The sequence below is a fragment of the Miscanthus floridulus genome, chromosome 1 (genome assembly GCF_019320115.1).
Source record: "Miscanthus floridulus cultivar M001 chromosome 1, ASM1932011v1, whole genome shotgun sequence".
In the NCBI taxonomy this organism is placed as follows: domain Eukaryota; kingdom Viridiplantae; phylum Streptophyta; class Magnoliopsida; order Poales; family Poaceae; genus Miscanthus; species Miscanthus floridulus.
Genome location: NC_089580.1, coordinates 164,487,479 through 164,512,516, shown reverse-complemented (window position 1 = coordinate 164,512,516; position 25,038 = coordinate 164,487,479). Strand labels below are relative to the sequence as shown.

Below are 25,038 nucleotides of genomic sequence, written 5' to 3'. Positions count from 1 at the left end.
CAGATTTGGATCAAAATACCTACGTTGAGCTTCTTTGGGCCTAATACTCGCATAACAGCTCAAATAGTCGTGTTCCCCAACGGGTAACGGGGACGGGTAAACAGGGAACGTTCTCGTACCCGCTATACCCGTCGGGGATGGATTCTTGCCCATTTAGATGTCCGCGGGTAAAGATATGATCCCATCCCCATCCCCCTAATGGATCAAATACCCGTCGGGTATCGGGTATCGGGGCCGTGTTGCCATCTTTAGTGGTACCTCTAGTTGCTTTATTTGTTTGAGTGCTTAATTAATTGTTCTTACAACTAGTCTTGTGTAGGGGGCTTGTGTTGTATTGACTAGGTTAGGTAAGTAGTGACTATTATGACCGTTTGTTTTACTAATAATTTTTGCATATTGTTTTGAGTTTGTGGAAATTTTTGTTAGGCTTTTATTCACCCACTCTAGCCCCCCGTACATTGTTTCGCTTGTTCGTAGAACCATTGCTTATGTTTTTAGCATAAAAAATATTTCAAGTTCACTTGACAAATTGTGACAAAGATAAAATTGTTTCTATTTTAGGAAAATACTGTTATAGCTTTACGTGAAAAATGTTCTTGGCTTGTGAAATTGTTTTATGTTCTTGTGAAAAGGGCTTCTAGTTCAATAGAAAAATGTTCAACCTTAATAAAATATAAAAGTTCAATTTACTTATTTACTATATATTTTTATTATTATTTAAAACCAATGTTTTACTAGCCACGGGTAGTGTCCCAAGAAGAATAATGAATAATTAAGGAAGAAAAACAATAACATTAAATAATTTTCAAAGAATTGTGTGAAAAAACCGGCCCAGAAGAGCCCGTGCGGGTGCGCTCTCGCTGCGCCCCAACAACCCCTTCCGCTGCGTTCCCCCTTCCGTCCGCACTCCGCAGTCAGCTGCATTCCTCCGCGTGCTGTTCTGTCTGTCACTCTCGCCCCCCTCTCGCTCTCCGACGACTGGTGGGCCGCCGTCATCGCCGCCGCCGCCCTAAGCCAGGTGCTGAGGCTTTCGCCGGTCTCTTCGCCGGTCTCTTCACCGGCGACGAGCACCCACCAGGTACTCCCACCCCTTCTCTTCCCTTCAAGCTGTGCGAAGCTGAGCACAGAAACCCTAACCTAAAGCTATTTAGCTATTTGACAAGCTTCCTAACTTCGAAGTGTTTGCAAAAATTATTGGGTGTACATGTGTACATCCATGTCCCTTTACTGGATCCGCCCCTGGGTAAAGACTGAGCTGAAACCATCTGAACAAATTCAGGAATTTCGAGTTAAATCTAATAGCATTGGCGCAATTAACAGCAAGTTGATCAAAAGGAAGTTAATTTCTGCCTCCCCTGCACAAGCAACCCAACCCATCTTTGAGTAATTTCTAATTTGCATCAAACATTCAGACTATACCTATCCGGTAGATCCCTTTTGTTGTGTCTGGAACCAGATTTGAACTGGCATGGATGTAGACCTTTAAAGATGGTACCAAGCAAGATGAACTTGTAAGAAAATACAGTCTTGTGTGCATAAACTTACCATTTCTTACTGGAAATGAATGATCAAATTATCTCCAATTCAACCAAATTCAAAACAGTTCAATGTGATGGAGCCAACTTGTTGATTATTAAGCACCAAATCATAGAGGTGGAGATAAACTTTTGGGAGTTCTAACTGATGGCCTGTTTGGTACATGTCAATGCTCTGTATATGGTAACACACGAAGCATTTGCTACTAGGATTAGCCAAAGCATTATCATATTGCTTGGGATCTGTGAATTGGTTAGTTAACACTGAACTGTATGCTCGAGTGTCATTTAGTGCTCTTGCTCTTATGTTGTACCTTTTCTTGCAGGCCATCCATGATTTTTGCCTACAAAAGGTGATTTAAAAGGGGGAGGATGGAAGAGGAGGGACACCACGGAGTTGTTTTGGCATGCAGCATCTGTGGGTTCCTCTTCGCTGTCCTTAGCCCTCTCAGCTTTTGGGTTCTATGGGCTGTGAATTGGAGGCCATGGAGGTTATACAGGTATTCTGCAGAAGTTTTATATCTTTCTCTATCGGGCTCAACTAGTATTTTACTATTTTTGTTGCCTGAGTTCTCGCTAAAATTGCATGTCTTTTCTTTGTACAATTGATTATCATAAACAAAGCAGGAAACCCATTTTTTTTTTTGTATTAGGGATATTAGATCTTTGCTTCCTATATTTGTTTGTTCACTTCCGCAAGGTCCATCTTTATAATAGTATACTTTTATGCTCATAGTGAAATGGCTGCGGCATTTTCAGACAACCTATAAAATCTGTTTTTTTTTCTTATACAGTTATGTCGGAGATCTCTAAGTATCCATCTAGGTCTTGGATGTGTTGTTCCACAATGCAAGTCAATTGGGGAAATTAACACTTTAACAGTTCTCTACCCGTGCTTTATACTTGATAGAGTCATGAGGTTGAGTTGTCATAGTATGCCATCCTATAGGGACACAGGTGGTAGGATGGTCCAATTGTTACGCCCCATAGTCCAACCAGCTCTAGTGAACTACACATTTCCACCAACCCACTTACGTCTCCATCCTCGCTTCATGTAAAAGGTTTAACCTAGTGTTGGTGGTATGGACTCTAGAAGCCTTATATGATAGTCTAACCCACCCTTACAAAGCAATGTGGGACTAAACCCCCGAAATCTCACATCAACACACAACATGGGCCACCATTGGTTAAATTCGAGCTGGGCCAGTTGTCACACTGATGTTATCAGCTATTCCTTTGGTTTTGTGACTGCGTGGTTTATGTGCATTGTGGACTTATGTTATATTGTGAGCTGTGAAGTGGATGGATTAGTGGGTTTGGTATGAGTAACGAAGTACACCATCATACTTTCTGGTTCTGTCAAACACTCTGTTTCATGTATAAAATTGTTACTAACCGAAGGAGACGTGCGTGAAGAAGTCGATCCGCGCATGGAGACGCGCGTGAAGAACACCACGCGTGAAGAAGAACGTGGGCGACGGGCGGAGGTCACACGGTGACAGGCTGCACGGAGTGACGGCGCAACGATGGGCAGAGGAGCGTGGACGAAGGGGATCCCGACGGAGGATGATGGTGCCGGCGGCCGACTAGATCTGGATCTGACGAAACATGAGTTGCTGGCTTGCTGCTATGGATGGATTGCTGCTGCATGACGACGGACGCGACGAAAAAGAAAAAAGAAAATCGACGATGAGGGCTGCCCCCGGGAACAGGGACTGATCCTCCTGGGGGAAGCGCAGCGAGGATGAAGGGTGGTGGCTGGATCTAAACCTAGAGCTTTGGTGCCATGTTGCGAATAAAGGGAGACTCAACACGATAATTGTATTGAGGCCTAAAGGGGACTATATAGAGAGTACATGAGGGACACAGGAAGAAAACCCTAGACTGGGAGATTACACTAATACCCTTGACTATTATACCTTAACAGTGATTAGCGAGGATGATCTCTCCATTAGAGGAGATAGTAATATATAGAGCACCTCATGAGCCGTATGAACCACTTACAAAATATGGCTTTGAACTTATGCCGTGTTACGTGTTATCAGAAAAACTTACCATATAAATACTGATGTTAAAGTTATCTATTGTTTTTATGCATATTTATTTATTTTTATTGTGTTCACATTGCCCTGACTGGGTTGTCTTATTTCTGTCTCAATCTGCTAACTTTTTTCCTTCTGTTTTGTGACTCAGTTGGATATATGCAAGGAAATGGCCAACATATGTGCAAGGACCTCAACTAAGCACACTTTGCAGCCTTTTGACTCTTTTTGCATGGCTTGTTGTCATTTCCCCTATAGCAGTTCTGCTCGTGTGGGGAAGCATCCTTATTGCTCTTCTGGAAAGGAACATAATTGGTTTAGCTGTTATAATGGCGGGTGTTGCTTTGCTTCTGTCATTCTACTCTATAATGCTCTGGTGGAGAACACAATGGCAAAGCTCAAGTATTCTATCTTTGCTTTATCTTGATTAACTTAACATTTATTTCTCTTGACGACTAGAATCCATGTAACAATATTTATATGTCCACACTTAGTTGCTGGTCAAAGGTTCATGAATTAAAAATTTCGACCAACATAGGAGGAACTAAGTGGCATTGTAAATAAGAAGAAATAGGCGAAGACTCGAATCTGGGTGGTGGGCTTGTACACCGAGACCTCCCATCAACTAAGCTAGGCTCAATTCTTATGGGTTCATGGTCTGATATTTTGAAAAGTGGTGTTCACCTATAATTATTTCACCAAGAAATTTGTTACCTCATTTGATTTATAAAGAATACTGTTACAAAACATGTTTTTTTTTTCCTCGAACACACATGAAAGCTGCATGCCATTATATTAAGAAGAAGCGGGGATTTAGAAACCTTGTACAAATCACCACCCCTAAGAACAGGCACACCTGACAAACAAAACAGACAGATCTAACAAAAAAACTAAGCTCCTGGGGGGCGCAAGGGTGGGGAGGTAAGAAACACCTCAAGCACCAGCCAAACTCCAAAATCTCATCTCTTCTAAAGCAAGAGACACATTAGACCGGACGGGAGAGACGCCGTCGAAGACACAGTGATTGCGGTGAGTCCAGAGAGCCCAAGCTCCCCAAATGATGACTGAATTCAAACCTCCCAGGACGTGCCCATCAACTCCGTCATTGGTTGGAGCCCACCAGTCATCAAAGGAAGTTGCAAAACATGTTCATTGTCATCAAAGATTGCCCTATAAGATATTTGCAACCAAACTATGAATGACACACTAAGCTTGGAGTCCTTGGGGGTTTACCTGTTATCAGCACATCATTTAAAACGTTTCTAAAATGCGATTTGAAGTGTTTTCAGTAGTTTCTCCAGACTTCTAGCTGTTTATTCAATATGTGTTTTGGGTCCCTCTGTTGTCTCTGTCATTATTGATCTTGTTGTATTAACTAATGACATGTTTGTTGCAGAGGCTGTTGCTTACCTTCTCCTCCTGGCAGTAGGCCTACTATGTGCCTACGACTTTTGTGCTATTTATGTGACAGCTGGTGCTAGTGCTTCCGAGCTTAATTCTCCATCAGGGTTCTTCTTCGGGGTGTCTGCAATATCATTGGCCATCAATATGCTTTTTATATGTAAAATACTGTTTAATGGTAAAGCTTCTATTGTTCTGTTTTTCACTTGTCTGTGAATATGTTTAACGCATTAATATGGAAACATAGTTAACTTCACCTTCTTGCACATTTTATGCACAGTAAGTGGATTTGATGTTGATGAATATGTGCGGAGGTCGTACAAGTTTGCCTATTCTGACTGTGTTGAAGTGGCTCCTGTTTCATGCTCTCCTGAGCCACCAGATCCTAGTGAGTTATACATGACAAAATCCAGCAGGTACCACTTTTATTTTTCCTTAATCATACAGTCTTGTATATTTTCTATACCTATTAATACTGTTTTACTTGTAAGTTTATTTTTTGAGGAATGGTTTTTCCACAATATATGTCAACAGGCAAAATCAGGAGTGTAAGCTTTAACAAAGTTCCAGCTACCCTCACTGGATAGGATTTAGTGACCAAAATTTAAGAACAGTAGAGAAGGTTCAAAGCTTTTTATTTTTTCACTATTGTGTTTTTGGTCTGTGTGCATGATGTGCTTGGACTTATGGTTATATTGTGAAATGGAGGGCGTCCTAAATTCTATCCATACTTGTGCTTTCAACTGAACTGAGTCACATGTTTCTTTGTATTATCTTTTTCTTCTTTGTCATTTTGATAAAATGTTCACAACTTGTAACCTGGAAATGCAGGGTCTTGCATTTAGGGCTTCTCTACATTAGCTCGCTGCTTGTGCTTGTTGCCTATTCCATCTTGTACGGTCTTACATCAAAAGAAGCTCGTTGGCTGGGTGCTTTAACTTCAGTTGCAGTGGTGATCCTTGGTAATGTTTTTCTTCCTTGCATCATTGAGTTTTCGCTCTGTATCTGTTTCTTGACTTCTTATTTTCCTTTCTACAGACTGGAATCTGGGCTTGTGTTCATTTAGATTTGAGCTTCTTAAAAGTCGGATGATAGTGTTATTTGTGGCTGGAACATCAAGGGCTTTCCTTATATCCTTCGGAGTGCATTACTGGTTTGTATTCAATATTCATCTCTTTCTTTGTATTGATAAACATTTGAGACCTAGTATTCTTCTGCCTCTTTGCTAACTAGAAGGTGTTACATTAGGTACCTTGGCCATTGCATCAGTTATGCTTTTGTAGCATCTGTGCTTTTATCTGCTGCTGTCTCTTCCTGGCTTTCTATTTCAAACCCCTCAGTTGCAAGGATAGACGCTCTAAGAAGTACAGTTATAAAGCTGCGAGAGGGATTTCGAAGAAAAGGACAAAATAGTTCTTCAAATTCATCAGAAGGCTGTGGCTCTAGTTTGAAGCGTAGTAGCGGTAGTGTTGAAGCTGGTCAAAATGGTAATGCAACGGATTCTATGTACAGAAGCAACTCACAAAGCGATGGTGTCAATTGGAGCAGTATTCCTTTTGATCGATCAAACAGTTGTCAAGAAGGCCGGAGCTCTGACAAGAACATAGATAGTGCACGTGCAAGCTTAGCTCATCGGAGTAATTCATGCCTATCTGCTGTCCAAGACTCTGAAACTGCTGTTGTTTCAATAGATAGGCATGGAGATCCCACTACTTCACTTGTTTGTTCTAGCGGTGGTTTGGAAAGTCATGGCTGTGAGCCTAGTGGATCAGCCACCACCTCAGGTAATCAACAGTTATTGGATTTGAACCTGGCAGTGATATTTCAGGACAGATTAAATGACCCAAGGATTTCATCTATGCTAAAAAAGAACGGTGGACTTGGAGATGTAGAACTAGCTAATCTTCTTCAGGATAAAGGATTGGATCCAAATTTTTCCTACATGCTGAAAGACAAAGTTATGGATCCACGGATTTTAGCTTTGCTACAGAGGAGCAGCTTAGATGCAGATAGAGAGCATCAAGATGATGTAGATGTCACAGCTACTGATTCAGATAGATTGGATACCACTATTGCAAATCCAGATCTCTCTGTCAGAAGAACTAAGGAGAAGCGGTCTAGAAAAATGGTTGAACATTTCAAGGCTAATATTCCATCATTTAGCTGGATCCCCAATACGTGCTTTTATTGTTTTCACAGTAATGTTCATAATAGAGACTGCTACTGTGGCTATATATCGACCAGAGACCATCAAAGTGATAAATGCAACACATGAACAGGTAATTTTGTTGCAGTGCACTGTAATTCTTTGAAAGTTTGGCTATTAGTTTGACCAATAGAAGTTTTCTTAATTTGGCAGTTTGAATTTGGTTTCTCGATACTGCTTCTGTCACCAGTTGTCTGCTCCATTATGGCATTCATTTGGTCTCTGCGTGCTGAAGAAATGATGATGACATCCAAGCCCCAGGAAGGTGATATGCACTAAAATAAAAATAGTTTCACTATTTGGCATACCCGGATATGAATTGTTCTATTAATATGACAACTCTTTACCATATCAGAACCAGCGCCTCATACTGTTTCTGGTTGAAACATTTACTATGACTAGCTTCTATGTAGTGTAACATGAATATATGTGAATGAGAGAATTCATGTATCGAATGTAGTAATTCCTTACCAGTCTGCACATATAATCGCTATGTAGTAGAAAAATAATTACTTTTACCTGGGAGCTAGGTGTGCTGAAACATCTAATCCTGTCTATAATTTTGTCTCAGCTGTAAAATGTATTTATGACATGTGCTTTATCTTCCTTTAGAGTTTAGATATAATGTTGTATTAGTTGCTATTATTTTAATATTACTAGTCTCAACTATAACAACTTGCCTTTCTTTCAGTATGGTTTCATTGCATGGCTACTGAGCACATGTGTTGGTTTGTTTCTCTCTTTCTTAAGGTACACATACTTCTCTTGCATCTGAAACATATTTACTGTTATATAGTTTTAGTTGATATAAATACTAATTAGCCTTTTGTGCCTAGTTGATTATCTATTTACACAAGGACATCAACTTTTATATGCATAGCAATACATTGTTCCAGTATACTCCCTCCAGTTTGCAAATAGCTGACATTTTTTTACGACGACACAGTCTCCAAAACATAGCTTTAACCACTATTTTCTACTCCCTTCGTTCCAACTTGTAAGACGTTTTAGCTTTTCTAGATGTATTGCTTTTATTTTGTATGTAGACATAGTGTATATCTAAGTACATAGCAAAAACTACGTATCAAGATTGAAGAAAAACCGAAATGTCTTAGAATTTGGAATGGAGGGAGTATCAGAGTATAAATGAACATCTTAACAAAGGGGTGAGTGTGTGTGCCTATGTGGGTGTGCACGTGCATGTGTTGTAAGGGCTCTTAACCTACACAGCTCTCCTGCATGTTCAAGAAGTACTTTCCAAAAAAAATGTATGTATATGAGCTTCAATTTCTAAACTAAATACTTTTTGAAAGTTATTTGTAATGAAAGTTTTTAAAGTTTGACTCAAACCTTGTCCAAAATGGCAGGTATTTGCAAACCGGAGGGGTTAATCATTTGATTTTTTTGGTCTTTTATGTTAGTCATTTTAGTACCTTACTGTCTAGCTCATTTATGCAATGCTGTGTCTTAGTTTTTGCACAGCAGAATCGTGTGACTTATTATGTGTTTAGAATGGGCTGATGTAGTTATCAGTGAAAACATGAAGATGTGTTTTTAGAGCATAAAGGTAAGCTGCGCCAGAACTAGACATCAAAAGTGCCATTAAGGCAAGAAAACAGAATGGATGTACCAATTTAGATTTTTTAGCCCATACAAGTAAGCTATACTCTCACTCAGCACCAGAAACAGAAAATATTAAGATACGCCGTTCTTTAGTTGGGAACGGAAGGGACCTATATGTTTGGATTGTTCAGTTAATTCTGGTCATTGTGATGTTCCTTAGCTTTTAGATGCTCAATTCACTTAAGGTATCACATGACTTGGCCAAAACAAGCTCTTTGTTTTTCTGGACAGTAGGTTCTTTATATATTCTGATAGGAGGTTCCTTCAGGTGCTCCCACATAAATCCAAATTCTAAAAAAGGCTAGACATTCACACATTAAGCAGAGAAAAAAAAGTTTTTTTTTAAAAAAAAAACATATTTTCCTCGTATGTTTCAGCACCTGTATTGCCCCTTACCAAATATCCCTCCTTCCTGGTCATGAATAACCTTACCACACTAGGTTTATTTGTTAAACATAAAGGTCTAGTTTTATCACTCGGTCTTTTGTTGAAAAATTGAAATATTTTCCTCTCTGAATTATGAAAAGTTTACTCTTTGTATATCTAGAGTACCTATTTATGAGTTCCAAAGCTTTATGTCTGCAATCAATTAATGCATTTTTATTGGTGTACCATATCTGCATTTTGGTCTAAAAGTCATCTGTTTTACTCTGCAGCAAGTCATCAGTTATATTGGGCTTGTCTCTCACAGTACCACTTATGGTGGCTTGCCTCTCATTTGCTGTTCCCATATGGATGCGTAATGGTTACCGTTTCTGGATTCCTGGAAGGGAGTTTGATACTCGTGAAAATGTTAGTCAAGCTCCAGGAAAGAAAGAGGTTTGTTGTCCAGTTCTTTATCAGTTTTGCAACTAGGGGTTTTCTTGTCACATGCATAAGTAAGTGTAACGCTGATCTATTCAATCTCTTTGTTTAGTCAGAAGGGATACTGGATTGCGAGTTTGTGTCAGTCTAATGTTGAAAACTGGATTTACCTGAATATGTCTATTTGAAGTCAATCTTTTCCTTATGTGCATGTCATATTTGCATGGCCATCTCATGCTAATATAAAAATTGCTGCCTAATTTGTAGCACAGATTTTACTAAGATTATAGTAGATAGTCTGGAATGCATTTCAACCATCCAACATTGGCAATTAAGAAAAAAATATATTAGTGTTGCTTACTGTTTCATTTTCTGGTTTCAGCGGGCTCTCTTTGTTATCAGCATAGCTGTTTTCACTGCATCAGTTATTGGCCTTGGTGCAATAGTGTCAGCAAAGCCTTTAGACGCTTTAGGCTATAAAGGGTGGGATGCTGATAAGAACAGCTTCTATTCTCCCTATGCAACATCGATGTATCTTGGATGGGCGTTGTCTTCAACAATTGCTGTGATTACCACGGGGTTGATACCTATTGTTGCTTGGTTTGCAACGTACCGGTTTTCACCTTCATCAGCTATATGTGTTGGCCTCTTTGCAAGTACGTTCATTTTGATCCTTTTTTTTCAAAAAAATTACTTTGAATATTGGATAGAACAGATTGCAGCTGTTCTAAGTCATGCTTTTCTGCAGCTGTTCTTGTGTCCTTTTGTGGTGCATCCTACTGGGGAGTGGTAAATTCACGAGAGGATGGTGTGCCTCTGAAGGCTGATTTCCTGGCAGCATTACTTCCCTTGCTTTGCATTCCTGCATTTTTCTCGCTGTTCACTGGGCTGTACAAATGGTATAAAAAGACTGTCTTTAGCATTTTATTCCCCTCCGTATTTCCGATCCACTGAGATCAAAATTACAAATGATTTCAGGAAGGATGATGATTGGAAGATTTCTCGTGGCGTTTACCTCTTTGTTGGCATGGGAATGTTGCTGTTGTTTGGTGCAGCTGCAGCTGTTATTGTCACAATCAGGCCCTGGACTGTAAGTAAAGTTTATGTGACCTGGGACATTAGCTTTCAATTACAATAGGTTATTTTTCTCAAACAAATTACAATAGGTTATAATTCGTGTGTCATTTTTATACAGGTTGGAGTTGCTTGCCTCGTAGCCATTCTGTTCCTTGTATTTGTTATTGGGGTCATCCACTACTGGACATCTAACAACTTCTATCTAACGAGGACTCAGATGCTGCTTGTTTGTTCCATTGCTTTTCTCCTAGCCTTGGCTGCCTTCCTGATGGGTTTATTTCACGGTGACTGATGATCTTCTTTCTATGTCATCTGTCCTATATTCCACTTTGTTTATTGGTTTGAGTTACTGCTAGTCATTTAATCTTGTATTTACTTAGCTTATGAACTTTGCAGGAAAGCCTTTTGTTGGAGCATCTATAGGTTATTTCTCATTTATATTTCTTCTCACTGGAAGGGCTTTGACTGTAAGTTTTGGCATACGCTAAGATAACTGTTGGCTACCGCTTGCTAGTTCTCAGTATACTGTAGCATTTGCTTCTAATGCTGAATGGTTGTGCCCTTCTCAGGTCCTTCTATCACCGCCAATTGTAGTGTATTCGCCAAGAGTATTGCCTGTATATGTTTATGATGCTCATGCAGACTCTGCTAAAAATGTTAGGTACAAATATATCCTTTCTCGTGCTACCTGTTTGCCTTTTTTAGTTCAGGGTTGGTCATAATGTATTCTTATTTCTGTTCTGTCACGATCCTAAAAGTTCAAGTGTCAGTTGAGAACATGCTCTAACATTAGTCATTTTTACAGCTATGCCTTTCTTATTCTGTACGGGAATTGCATTAGCAACTGAAGTTTGGGGTGTTATTGCTAGTCTAATAATGAGTCCACCATTTGTTGGGGCTGGCGTTTCTGCTGCTACTTCTTGTAATTGCTTTCAGTTTTGCTGTTTCTCGACCATGCCTGACTCTTAAGGTTGGTACTTTGCTGCAGCTAGAACTAGTAAGATATCATGCTCCCTTTTTTATATGATTAATAAATGTGTTATTTTTTAAAAAAAAATCAATCAGATGATGGAGGATGCAGTTCATTTTCTCAGCAAGGACACAGTTGTGCAAGCGATGTCACGGTCTGCTAATAAAGTATGTTTTATATTTGTATTATTAAGATATTCAACATAAGTTATTCGTGTGCATGCTTTTATACATTTCTCCATTTTAGTTAGAAACATTTCAACCAGTCTCTAGTTTGCTTGCTTGTTAGCATCTCATGCTGAGATCTAGTTCAGCACTGTTCATGCTTAATCTAACGCATCCATGTTCTGTCATAGTCCTGTCACTTGTGTACATTGGGATCTGTGTAAATTACTATTGACAAAATATTTTAAATCTATCTCAGAAGCTCGTCACTTGTAGGATTACCATTGCAATCAGAATCTTTTTAAATAACTCACCATGTCCGGATCTGTACATAACAGTATGTTTTTTTTCCCAGACTAGAAATGCTATATCTGGGACTTACTCAGCGCCTCAGAGGTCTGCAAGCTCTGCTGCTCTTTTGGTTGGAGATCCTGCTCTTACATTGGACAGGGCTGGGAACTTTGTGCTTCCTAGGGCTGATGTTATGAAGCTGAGAGATCGTTTGAGAAATGAAGAAATTGCTGCAGGATCTTTCTTATGTGGAGTAAAAGATTGTTTAGTAATTTGCCCCCAGTCCCTGTCAAACGTAGATTATCGGAGGAATATGTGTGCCCATGCACGTATTTTGGCTTTGGAAGAAGCAATTGATACGGAATGGGTGTATATGTGGGACAAATTTGGTGGTTATTTACTTCTGTTGCTTGGATTGACTGCCAAAGCTGAACAAATACAGGTACATATTTGGTATGTTCTATAAGTAATTCTTTTTAAACCCCGATTTGTTAGCAATTAATGGTGTGAAGCATTTCTGTATTGTTTCAGGATGAAGTACGTCTAAGACTCTTTTTGGATAGCATAGGCCTTTCCGATTTGAGTGCCAAAGAAATCAAGAAATGGATGCCCGAAGATCGGAGGCAATTTGAGCTTATTCAAGAAAGGTAATTTTTTGTCTGTTACTATTAGTTATACCATTATTGTATGACTGCATATAACAAAAATCATAATGCATCAATTGCTATTCTTTTGTTATTGTGTCTACAGTTACATAAGGGAAAAAGAAATGGAAGAGGAGGCTTTGATGCAAAGGCGAGAGGAAGAAGGGAAGGGAAGAGAAAGGAGGAGGGCATTGCTGGAGAGAGAGGAACGAAAATGGAAGGAGCTCGAAATATCATTGCTTTCTTCCATTCCTAATACTGGAAGCAGGGATGCTGCAGCTATGGCAGCAGCTGTCCGAGCTGTTGGAGGTGATTCTGCCCTGGAAGATTCTTTTGCAAGAGATAGGGTCTCTTCAATAGCCAATCACATACGAAAGGCACAATTGGCTCGGCGAGCAGAACAGGTTCTGACCCCTGATTACCCTTAATTTCATCAAGTTATGAAACACAACTGCCATCATTTGAGTGCTGTAGAACTGTAATTTATCTTGGAGTGCATGCCAGGCATAAACATCCCTGGGTACTTTGGCTGTTTTGTGGCTCGCCTGGATTTGGTAATCTGACAACAAATAAGTACTCCCTCCAGTCATTAATAGGTTACGCTATGACACTCCAGAAAAGCACATGAATACATGTCTCTGAGGGGAAATAAGCAGCAAAATAGCCCTTTTTGGCCCCTAATTAATTAAAGTTGGCGGCACATGCAACAGCAAAGGTCAGGCCCAGGCAGCGTGAATACTAATCGAATGGAGTTTCCTGGAATTGCGTTAGTGATGCTGTTAGGGAGGTAACCCATACCTGTGCCCGCACACTATCCATCCCCAAATTATCCAATCCAAATATTGAGGGTAATACCCAATGGATATGGATAAACCAATGAGTAATAGATGGAGCTAATCCCCGTTGCTGCCTCCGTCGTGTCATGCCTTCCATGACGTTGCATCATCGGCACATGCATGCTGTCCATTGTCCTTCCTTCATTGGGCTCGTCAATCGTGTACACCGAATGAGGTGCTGAGCACCGACACGCCGTCAGAGTCCGATGCGCTGCAACGTGGATGTGCCCATGCCAGAGATCCCAGGCCCCATGATGTAATCGGGCTGAGGTCCCGACTTGAATACGTGGATAGGAAGGGGGAAGGGGATTCTAGAAGCAGCAGGTTGAGCGCAAGCCGCAATGATGGCTCGACTTGCATGTGGATAGGAAGGGGGATTCTAGAAGCAGCAGGTTGAGCGCAAGCTGCAATGATGGCTATGAGCTGTGGCTGAGCCTAGTGGAGGCCAAATTGGGCTCCCCCCCCCACCCCACCGCGCGCGCGCGCGGATGTCCTCATGCATGCAAGCACGCCATTCCATGTCCACATTTTAGATGCCTATTCCTTGGCCTTAGCAATTGTGAAGTTTTTTTTATTACACTTTGACTTTGTCTTCATGTAACAACTGAATTGCCCCCCCTTGATTCTATCTCACCTTGCTCCGCCAAATGTGTCCGCGGTGGCAGCGCCGGCAGCAAGAACATGCTACGAGGTGCTTAGGGTCAGGGCTGGGACGAACAGGGGCGAGATCAAGCCGACATACCTATGCCTAGTGAGGGAGGTGCACCTAGACGCTGATGGCCACGACGACAAGGGGTTCATCTGCCTGCATGCCGCGTATGCCACCCTCGTGGACCCCGACGGGCATGACGCCGATGGTTTGTGACCGTGCACGTCTGCATGCCTTGGGCATTGACCGCACGCTCGTCGGAGTTCTTGAGAAAGGACATCGGTGGATTTTTTTTATTATCCCCAGGGGATCGGTGGATTGGTCGAAAGCAGTTGTTGATATGTTGATTGTTTGTGGGTAGGTGGTTAACCGGGTAATATCCGTTATATCCTACCCATACCCATGATTAGATGGGTAACTGATACCCCCTAAACTCCACGGGTATTGGTTTGTGTACGTGTATTGGATACCTAGTGGCATCATCAAATTACGTATTTCATTCTTCCTCCATCCCCACAAAGTGTCATTCTAGTTTTGTCCTAAGTCAAGCAATCTTAGTCTAATTTTATTGAGAAAAGTACCAATATTTATGAATTATGATACCAAATAAGTATCATTAGATTCATCATGAAATATATTTTCATGGTAAATCTATTAGTGTCACAAACATTGATAATCATCTTTACAAATTTGTTCAAACATAGGATAATTTGACTTAGGACAAAACTAGGATGTCACTTTGTGGGACGGAGGTAGTACCAAATAAGAGCATAAGAGTAAAAATATCCCTACCTTAATATCTCAAAACCTGCTGGAATCGACTTTTAATGACCAGAGGGAGTATCATGGAAAAATTTAAAGGTGTTACATAGTCACCGCTGACCGCTGGAAGCCTTCTTGTTTTGCTTTGTTAGCAATGCATTGTACATGTATTCTGTTTTTAGTGTTTTTCTCCAATGCTCGTATCTCTAATTTGGTATGAATGTGGAACAGACTGGTATTCCAGGCACTGTATGCATACTTGATGATGAACCGAGGAGTACTGGTCGTCATTGTGGAGAACTTGACTTGTGCCTCTGTCAAAGTCAAAAGGTTACTTTGTCTATTGCTGTCATGGTTCAACCTGTATCTGGTCCAGTGTGTCTTTTTGGAAGTGAATTCCAAAAGAAGGTTTGCTGGGAAATCTTAGTGGCAGGATCAGAACAGGGAATGGAAGCTGGACAGGTTGGTCTTCGATTAGTGACTAAGGGTGAAAGGATGACTACTGTTGCTAAAGAGTGGAATATTGGTGCGTCTAGTATTGCAGATGGCAGGTACCCCCCTATTCACAACTATTGCATTATGCATAGCAAATAATAGTATTGCAGATGGCAGGTACCCCCCTATTCACAACTATTGCATTATGCATAGCAAATAAAATCAAAAGCAGCGCCGGGTTGCTTGTTTTTGTTGTTTTGGTACTGGCATGTGTTGGAACTGAGAGTGAGCGGCAGTTAGGGCATACATCCTAACATTAAGCTCTCCTGCTTGTTCAGGAAAAAAAAAACTAATTTTACTTTACTTGCGATGGCAATGCCTGATGCAGGTTTGGTGTCTTACCTGTTGCGAGTATGCGTGGGTTTACTTAAACTTTGGATGGGGATTTTTTTTTGTTGATGAACATTTCTTCAATATTTGTTTTTGAATTATTACTCGTTGGGTTCAGACCTGTTCAATTCTTCTGCATCATAAACTATGGTAGTACTTTAGTTAGACTCTGATGCAACCATATTTGGAAGCAATTATAGCTGCCGTGTAAATTTGCAGGTGGCATCTTGTCACTGTGACTTTAGATGCCGACCTAGGTGAAGCAACTTCTTTCATTGATGGAGTTTATGATGGATATCAGAATGGGTTGCCGTTGCCAACAGATAACGGTATTTGGGAACCTGGGACTGATATTTGGGTTGGTGCTAGGCCACCCACAGACTTAGATGCCTTTGGTAGGTCAGATAGTGAAGGTTCTGACTCAAAGATGCAGATCATGGATGCTTTTCTATGGGGAAGATGTCTCAGTGAAGATGAGGTTACTGTGTTACATACTGCCATGTCTCCTGCTGAGTATGGATTTTTTGACCTTGCACCCGGCGATGCTTGGCATGGAAGTTATTCTGCAAGGGTATTGCTTTTACCTATAAATTCTGCACTTTAGTTTTTTGTCATGTCTTGCACTGGGTACGCCCCTTGAATTGGTAGGGAATATGAAACTGAATGTGTTTTCCTTATGTTTCATTCAGGTGGATGACTGGGAAAGTGAAGATGCTTATGAGGTTTATGATCAAGGGGATGTCGAATGGGATGGGCAGTACTCAAGTGGTAGGAAACGTCCGGTACATGATGCTGTAGCTATTGACATTGACTCCTTTGCTAGGAGACCAAGAAAACCAAGGTTTGAGACACGTGATGAAGTCAACCAGCGTATGCTTTCTGTTGAAAGGGCTGTCAGGGATGCTCTTGTCGCGAAAGGAGAGAGAAACTTCACTGATCAAGAGTTCCCTCCAGAGGATCGTTCTTTATTTGTAGATCCAATGAATCCACCTCTGAAACTGCAGGTATCGCATGCACATCTCTTGCTCTTGTGAAAAATATTGGTTAAGTTCCTGAAATATGTTTTAATTTGTGAGTTTAGGTTGTTTCTGAGTGGATGAGGCCTTCTGACATAGCAAAGGAGATATCCATCAGTTCTCAGCCTTGCTTGTTTTCGGGTTCTGTGAATTCCTCAGATGTGTGTCAGGTATAATTTTTTTGTTTTCTACTTTTGTGCAGCCAGCATTGTGGTAAAGTGGAATTTAGGGCATTGTCATTTATTACCAGAATTGAGATCCAGTTTACCCAATTGTTGATTTTCAGGGTCGGTTGGGAGACTGTTGGTTCCTAAGTGCAGTCGCAGTTTTAACTGAGATGTCTCGTATATCAGAAGTTATAATCACTCCTGAGTACAACGATGAAGGGATTTACACAGTCAGATTCTGCATTCAGGTATCCAATGTTTAAACCATTTGACCGATAAGTATCTGCTCACTTGGGTTGCTCCTTTTCCATTAATATATTAGCCTTGCATCATTTGGTTATTATGTTATCTAGGAAGTTTCAGTTGATTGAACTTGATTCATTCTGCAAAGTTTATAATACAGTTATCTTAAAATGTTAGACCACAAAATGACGGTGAAGTTTACCATTTGACGATCGTATGTCCAGTTTAACATCAGGGTTCTATTTCTGAAGCAAATGTGTACATCATGCTACATGCATTGATAACATATTTAGCTGTGTTGGAAAAAACAAATTATTTTATTAGAAGTAGTTCATCGGTCTGCAATATTTACTGGAGCAATGCTGGGGTCATCTTGGATGTACACTGCTCAATGGAGATATGTAGTGTATATTACTAAAAATAGTAGCTTAGTTATACTTAACCCCTGCAATGTAAGTACTTTCCTCCCTCATACTTTTTATGGCCCTTCCCTGGGAAGTCCCTCAGTGACACCTATTTAGACAATTAGACCTTTCTATTACTAATCCCATGTAGTTTCCACGTGTTGTTGATATGGATTTCTGGAGGGATATCTTTATATCACAATACAAATTTCTCAATAAAACTTGGCCGTAGTTGGTGTAACCTTTTTTCAGAAGGGAAACTAGTGCACAAGAAGAGCACTTGTATTATGTTTTTATTAGGGTTATCACTAATGCATTGTTTTCCCCTCTGACTCAATATTTAGCTTACATTGTGGAGAGGTTTTATGAATTATCTTACACTAATTTGAATTTTTCTGTATTTTAAAAAACTCTTTTCTGAGTTATAGTTTTTATGTTTTATATTTTCCGTAGGGTGAGTGGGTAGCCGTGGTTGTTGATGATTGGATCCCGTGTGAGTCTCCGGGGAAACCAGCATTTGCTACTAGTAGAAAGCAAAATGAGCTTTGGGTATCCATTCTTGAGAAGGCTTATGCAAAACTTCATGGCTCTTATGAGGCATTGGAAGGTGGGCTTGTTCAAGATGCTCTAGTGGATCTCACAGGTGGGGCTGGTGAAGAGATTGATATGCGAAGTCCTCAAGCACAACTTGATCTGGCTAGTGGAAGATTGTGGTCCCAGTTGTTGCATTTCAAACAAGAAGGTTTTCTTCTTGGTGCTGGAAGTCCTTCTGGATCTGATGCTCACATCTCATCAAGTGGCATTGTTCAGGGACATGCGTACTCAATTTTGCAGGTTTGCTCTAGTTTATACAATTATATCTGAGATTTCTGGGTAATTGTCAGCTCTTCACTACTACTGGATAAGTTTACAGAATTGTATTATATTTCAGGTAAGAGAAGTTGATGGCCACAAACTCATCCAAATCAGAAATCCATGGGCAAATGAAGTTGAATGGAATGGACCATGGTCAGACTCTTCACCAGAGTGGACCGAACGAATGAAGCATAAGCTCATGCATGTTCCACAGGTACTTGTCTCTTGATATAAATTTATTTGCATAGTCATATCGCACTAGTTGGTGGCAAACCACAGCTTATTGATAATTGAGATAATTCATCTACAGATCACCTCTAGTAAACAAAGTGTACCTTGTAAGTTTGATTTCATCTACAGATCTTGACTTCAATCCCCCTTGTCTCTCCATCCTTGCAGTCGAAGAATGGGGTATTCTGGATGTCTTGGCAAGATTTTCAGATTCATTTTCGGTCAATATATGTTTGTCGTGTTTATCCACCTGAGATGCGCTATTCTGTCCATGGGCAAGTGGCGTGGCTACAATGCAGGTGGTTGCCAAGATTATGACTCATGGCATCAAAATCCACAGTATCGACTTAGAGTAACAGGACGTGATGCACTATACCCTGTTCATGTTTTTATTACCCTTACTCAGGTATGTCCGAACCTGCTTATCAATGTAACACTAGAAGCACAATGATGTTTATCTGAAAATTTCATGCTTTCCAGGGTGTTGGTTTCTCTAGAAAGACGAATGGTTTCCGTAACTACCAATCTAGTCATGATTCTTCAATGTTTTACATTGGAATGAGGATACTCAAGACACAGGGCTGTCGTGCTGCTTACAATATCTACATGCATGAATCAGCTGGTGGAACAGATTACGTTAACTCAAGAGAGATATCATGTGAACTGGTCTTGGATCCTTATCCCAAAGGGTACACGATTGTGCCAACTACCATCCATCCTGGGGAGGAAGCACCTTTTGTTTTGTCAGTTTTTTCAAAAGCATCAATCAAACTAGAGGCTGTTTAATTCAAGATTGAGATCCCATGTGTTTGGTGGTAGCTGCGTCTGCTGGGCAGGGCTTCTTGTCACCCATGTAACGCAGGATCCAGCTGTGGGTTCTCGGGAACTAGATAATGGTAAGTGTCTGATTTGACATCCATTGTATTGAGTTACCTGGTCCAGAAGTATGAAGTGCTAGTTAACCTAGTATTGTAGGCTCTATCGCCAGGGTGCCCCAAACTACAACCATCCTATATTTCATTTGTGGCTATGTTCTCATCATTCATTCAGAACCAAAATGAAGGAGTTGGACTAACTGGCCTTATAACCGTTTCAGGGTATAGGAATTGCCTCTTGGACAACTTCAATCAATCTTGCTGCCTGCAAGTACGTAAGTTTGGTTGCTTGTTGCAGAGCTGACAAAAGGCAATGCTTCTTGTGCTCAAGGGAAGGAGAGAAGGCAGGATTCATGGTTCTTTGATAGCTGCGCAAAGTGCAGGGGGAGAGGCTTGGTTCAATGTTTGTAGATAGGTGGTAACTGACATTTAGACCTGGTAGCCCATCCTTTGTATAGGGGTCCCGTTTACCCTGTAAATGCTATAGAGTTAGGTTAGGTAGCCTGTTGTTCCTGTTAACGCATAGGGCTCTTATGCAGCTGGGAAATGTCTTGTTAGCAAGCTGCAGTTTTGCTGATTTGAGCGTGTAGTAGTCGGCCATAGTTGTTTCCATTGGTTGCCCTGTATGTAATCGGAATCTGATCTCATTCAATGAACCTATTTTTGGGGTGCCATGCGAGTCTAACTGTCTTTGATTTGAGTCTCTATGCATGACATTATGGCATTATGCTGCTTAGAACTATATGCAAGACAGTCATTTTTTTGCGCCTCAAGACAGTCATTTTTATTTTTGTGTCCGGAACCGAATTTGACACGGTCTCTTAGGACCTGTTTGGCAGGGCTCCTCTCCGGCTCCGGCTCCGGCTCCTCCAGAGGAGCCCTGCCAAACGTTTTTTTTGAGGAGCCATTTTTCAGTAAAAAACAGAGGAGCCCCTCAGGAGGAGCCGTGCCAAACAGGTCCTTAGTAGCCGAAAAGAAACTGTTTCAAACTCTTTGCACTTGTTTACTTGCATTCTGAGATGATTTTGCTAGCTTTGAAAAAAAACTCTTTAGTGCCCCCAAAATAATTTGATTATCCTCGCGGGGAAAAGAAAAGAAACTCTGTCGCATAGACGACTATTTATTTCCTCTTCTCGTCGATGTTTTCTGAAGTTCACTACCACGATTCATAACCTTTTAGCTCAAGGATGAAACGGATGTGTGTACAAAAGGTTGAGCCACCTGTCACGTCCTACAAACCTGATGTTTTTGAAGGCCCATGATTCCCCCGTATTTTCATTAAAGAGAAAAGGTATTGTTAGACCGATTTTAGCAAAGTTTTGGTCATCACCAGAATCCCGGCAATATGAGGAAATTAACCCAGAACTACAGTACAAGCTTCAGCCAGATGCTTCAGGCCGGCACTTGCCACTCTCGATCCTCTCTGAACGACTGTTTCAACCTCTAGTAATTCAATGAACATTGCCTTCGACGAACCCATTTTGTTAGGAAAAAAATTATTGGAATCTATCTATTTGTGCTCTATTTAGAGTTATGGCATCTGCGAGGTTGGCGTCCAGTTTCAGATCTTCCATGTACTAGCTACTAAGAATCCATTGGATCCTTTTGGTTGATCTCCCAGTCTAATATATGCAAAAGCAAAACGATAATTTAATACTCCCTCCGTTCCTTAATATAAGCCATATAGTTTTTAGCATCAATATTAATGCACGGCTTGAGAAAGGACGTAAGACCGAGGAAAAAAAAGGAAAATCAGGTCATCTTCTCTCTCCCAATCAGATTGCTTCCTAAATCTAAAGGATTGGTTGGGGCATGTGCTATGTACGGTGGGAAAGTTTTCAAACTAATTGGCGTGGGAGCTGACACATACCTATATTTTGGAATTTTCTTTAGAAATCTATATGGCTTATATTAAGGAACGGAGGGAGTAAATAATTGTCACGACTACAAGTAATAAAATACTAGCAATGAGAACAAGTAAGATTCAAATAACTCTAAATAGAGTATCCATAGATTGATTATATTTTTTGAAAATTCTGGGGACTAGTTTCTTCTTTCATTTAAAATGAATTAGTTATAATTTTTATAGAGATTTAATCATATCTTTATTTTTATTAAAAAAACATATGTAGGGAAATCCATCTTTAAAATCATCCTTGTGACCAAAGTTGCCGGGTTTGATAGTTTGATGGCCAAGATATCCGGCTTTGGAATTTGATGCCACAATTGGAAAAAAAAATGGCTTCTTTCCATTTTCTGGTCTAATAACTTATTATCAGTTTCGGGGCAATCCAAGTTCCAAACAGCGTGCACACATTAGTTAATTCTGTACGGCATTTTTTTTCAAATATAGACAGTAGTCACAATAGCCTCCAACCAACAAACTAAACCATGGTACGTACATGTCAGTGCCACATCGACAACGCAGCCCGGCGATCGATCATACACCGTCCATCTTCCTCCTCGCTCAGTGTATCCTGCCAGACTGGTTCTGCGGCAGCAGCCCCGGGATGAATGGCACGCCGAGCCGTGGGAGCCAGTGCTGGCCCTGGATGAAGCTCTCGACGGTGTACTTCTGCAGCGCGTGCTGGTAGGTGACGTTCTTGACACCCCTCCACTTGACGCGCTTGCTCGTGTCGGCGCCGGGCCCGTGGTTCTCCACCTCGGCGTAGTAGCAGGTGTTGAGGCCGAAGTCGCCGAGCCACGGCAGCCACCCCTTCGGGTCGATGAACCCGCCGATCTCCGACTGGATGTAGAGCGTGCGCGAGTGCTCCTTCCACGGCCGCCCCAGGAAGGTCCTGAGCTTGCCGGCGCTCTTCTCGAACTCCGGGTGCGGCTCGATGGTGCAGTTGTGGATGACGGTGCCGCCCGCTGACCGCCGCTCCTTGCGGCCCTGCGCCGTGACGATGTTCTGCTGGTTGTCCATGCACCTGCGCACCTGGATGAGGCAGTTCTGGAACACCACCTGCGCGTTGCCGAAGATGAAGTCGATGGTGCCGGTGATAACGCAGTCGCGGTAGTACTGCCGGCTCGTGTGCGTGTACAGCGTGTCCTGGTACCCGTCGAACTGGCACTCGTAGAACGCCGACATGTCGCTCTGCACCCGCAGCGCCACCGCCTGGTGGTTCTTGGCGCCCGCCGTGTTCTCCACGCCGATGCCGCGCATCAGGAAGCCGTTCCCGATCGCCTCCATCGTCGCCGTGTCCTTGGTGGTGATGTTCATCATGAAGCTCTTGTCGCCCGTGATCACCGTCTTGGTGGCGCCGTCGCCGATCATCACCAGGTTCGTCACGTTCCGGGGCACGGACACGTACTCCCTGTACGTGCCGGCCTTGACGTACATGACGTACGTGGTGGCGCTCTTCACCGGCACCTTGGCCAGCGCCGCGTTGATGGTCTTGAAGTCGCCGCTGCCGTCCTTGGCCACCGTCACGTCCGGCTTGAAACCCTTCTCGCCGGGGGAGACCTTCAGCAGCCGGCGCTTGGCGTCGGGCATCCACGAGGGCACGCCGCTGGCGTGCTCCGCGAGAAGCCGGCGGTGGAAGCTCGGGATGCCCAGGTTGGCGAGCGTCTCGGAGAACTCGTCCACGAGCGCGAGGATGTTCTCCGTCAGCTCCTGCGAGCTGTTGAGCGCCTTGCGCATCTTGGCCGCCGCGGCCGTGTTCGTGTTGTCGAACCCGTCCAGGCACGTCTCCTGGTACGTGAGCGCGGAGCTGAGCCACGTCCGGAGGTCGTCCACGGCGCTCTTGAAGTTGGTCATCTCGAAGCCGCCCAGCCTGTCGAAGGTGGTCTTGAGGTCGTCGATGGCGTAGTCCAGCAGCTCCCTGCAGTTGTCGAGCGCGCCCGACGTGCGCGGGTCGTTCTTGAGCTCGTTGAGCACGGCGGACTCGCGCACGGCCTTCTCGATCCTGTCGGACGTCACCTTGAAGATGGCCTTGGCCAGGTCCGTCGGGCTGGTGGCGTTCCCGGCCGCCGCCTTGAGCGCCTTCTCGCACGTCTCCCTGTAGTCCACGGGCTGGCAGAAGGACTTGATGGACTTCACCGACGTGGACATCTCGCCCTCGTCCCTCTCGCCATTGCCGCTGCCTCTGAAGGACACGACGCAGATGGTGGCGACCACCGCCACCACCAGGACGGTCGACGCGCCGATGACGGCGCCTTTCATGGTCGGACACGCAGCACCTCACGGCCTATATATATCCTATCTGCGCGCGCGCGCACACACACACGCACACAAACACAGTATAATTGTAAATGTAATAATGCGTTAGGTATTTAGTGCCCCCAACCACACCGATAGAAGGGTGGACACTCTCTATGTTTTGGTGTGATTGGAGTACCTAGCAAGAGCGTCGAGACGAGTTTTTATACTAGTACTATAGGCAGCGTCAAATTTGGGACAGGGCGACGAAGAGTACGGTTGTGCATTGGCGTTGGAGCCGAGGTGAAGGGAGAGCCTCACAACGACGACGGACGGTTGTTGTTGCTGTTGCGTTTGTTCAATCTTTTTTGTTTGGGAATTTTTTTGCAGAGAAGACGATTCGGCCTTTTAGCGGAACTGATCTAAGAGAAGGCCTAGCGTAGCCTGGCCCACGCAGCAGGAAGCAACAGCGTCGCTGGGCTTGAAGACTGGGAAGGATGAGGCCCATAAACAAAGTGGTGAAGGTATTATTCTTCCGTACTAGTATAATTTTGCTTATTTTCATACATATATATTCTTCCCAATCGGCAAGGTTGATGGCCGCATTGGTACCAAGCGAACATGTCCTGACTCCTGAGCGGCTGGGCCCACTGTGTTACCACAACTTGCAATGTAGTCATATTTTGATGATACAAAATCTGAAACAGAATATATGGTCCATAGGAGATGTACACCAACTATATATCATTAAAAAAAACAACGTGATACAAAATGTCACGCGTAATGAAGCAAAGAAAATATAGATGGACGGTAGCATTTTATCCGTCCGTTCTAACTTGAACTTTCTTTTTTTTTCCTCTGTGCATCCAGCTTAGATTTTTTTTTCAAACGAGATAATGGATCGCAAACTGATCGCATTCACATGGACGGTAACGTCAGGCGGCCTCGGCTGCAAATTCGAACGCGTCAGTTTCAACAAAAAGTTGATGATGTTTGGCAAATTGAATGTATATAGGGGAGGTATGATGCCCAAACGTCATTTTTATTTGGTAATTATTATTCAATCATGGACTAATTAGGCTCAAAACATTCGTCTCGTAATTTCCAACTAAACTGTGCAATTAGTTTTTTTCGTCTGCATTTAATGCTCCATGCACGTATCGCAAGATTCGATGTGATGGTACTATAGCATTTTTTGGGAACTAAACAAGCACGCTGTGTTTAGTTTGGTGAAATTTGGGAATTTGGTACTGTAGCACTCTCGTTTTTATTTGGCA

The 25,038-nt window shown here is 42.3% G+C and overlaps 2 protein-coding genes across 2 annotated transcripts; one reads left to right on the top strand and one right to left on the bottom strand.

The window, feature by feature from the left end:
• The first annotated feature begins 914 nt into the window (after nt 1–914).
• On the top strand, nt 915–20,305 carry LOC136546441 (calpain-type cysteine protease DEK1-like). The gene is given in 36 exon segments (XM_066538418.1): nt 915–1,078; nt 1,862–2,035; nt 3,729–3,979; nt 4,974–5,156; nt 5,259–5,394; nt 5,810–5,940; nt 6,017–6,131; nt 6,227–7,058; nt 7,060–7,257; nt 7,338–7,445; nt 7,873–7,934; nt 9,464–9,626; nt 9,994–10,267; nt 10,360–10,510; nt 10,590–10,701; nt 10,807–10,972; nt 11,085–11,155; nt 11,258–11,349; nt 11,494–11,515; nt 11,517–11,606; nt 11,608–11,658; nt 11,754–11,825; nt 12,178–12,555; nt 12,645–12,760; nt 12,864–13,161; nt 15,236–15,555; nt 16,049–16,400; nt 16,519–16,833; nt 16,911–17,015; nt 17,132–17,260; nt 18,113–18,493; nt 18,591–18,728; nt 18,914–19,024; nt 19,026–19,151; nt 19,226–19,641; nt 19,842–20,305. Coding segments are annotated over 34 exon segments (6,483 nt in total). The 5' UTR covers nt 915–1,078; nt 1,862–1,907; the 3' UTR covers nt 19,532–19,641; nt 19,842–20,305.
• A 1,576-nt stretch (nt 20,306–21,881) lies between these two features.
• Nucleotides 21,882–23,955, bottom strand: LOC136500577 (probable pectinesterase/pectinesterase inhibitor 21). The gene has a single exon (XM_066495958.1). The coding sequence runs from the start codon at nt 23,783–23,785 to the stop codon at nt 22,088–22,090; it is 1,698 nt and encodes a 565-aa protein (XP_066352055.1). The 5' UTR covers nt 23,786–23,955; the 3' UTR covers nt 21,882–22,087.
• Nucleotides 23,956–25,038: the final 1,083 nt, after the last annotated feature.

What these genes read in the sequence shown, in the direction of transcription:
- LOC136500577 (XM_066495958.1), bottom strand. Translation starts at nt 23,785, where the DNA reads ATGAAAGGCGCCGTCATCGGCGCGTCGACCGTCCTGGTGGTGGCGGTG.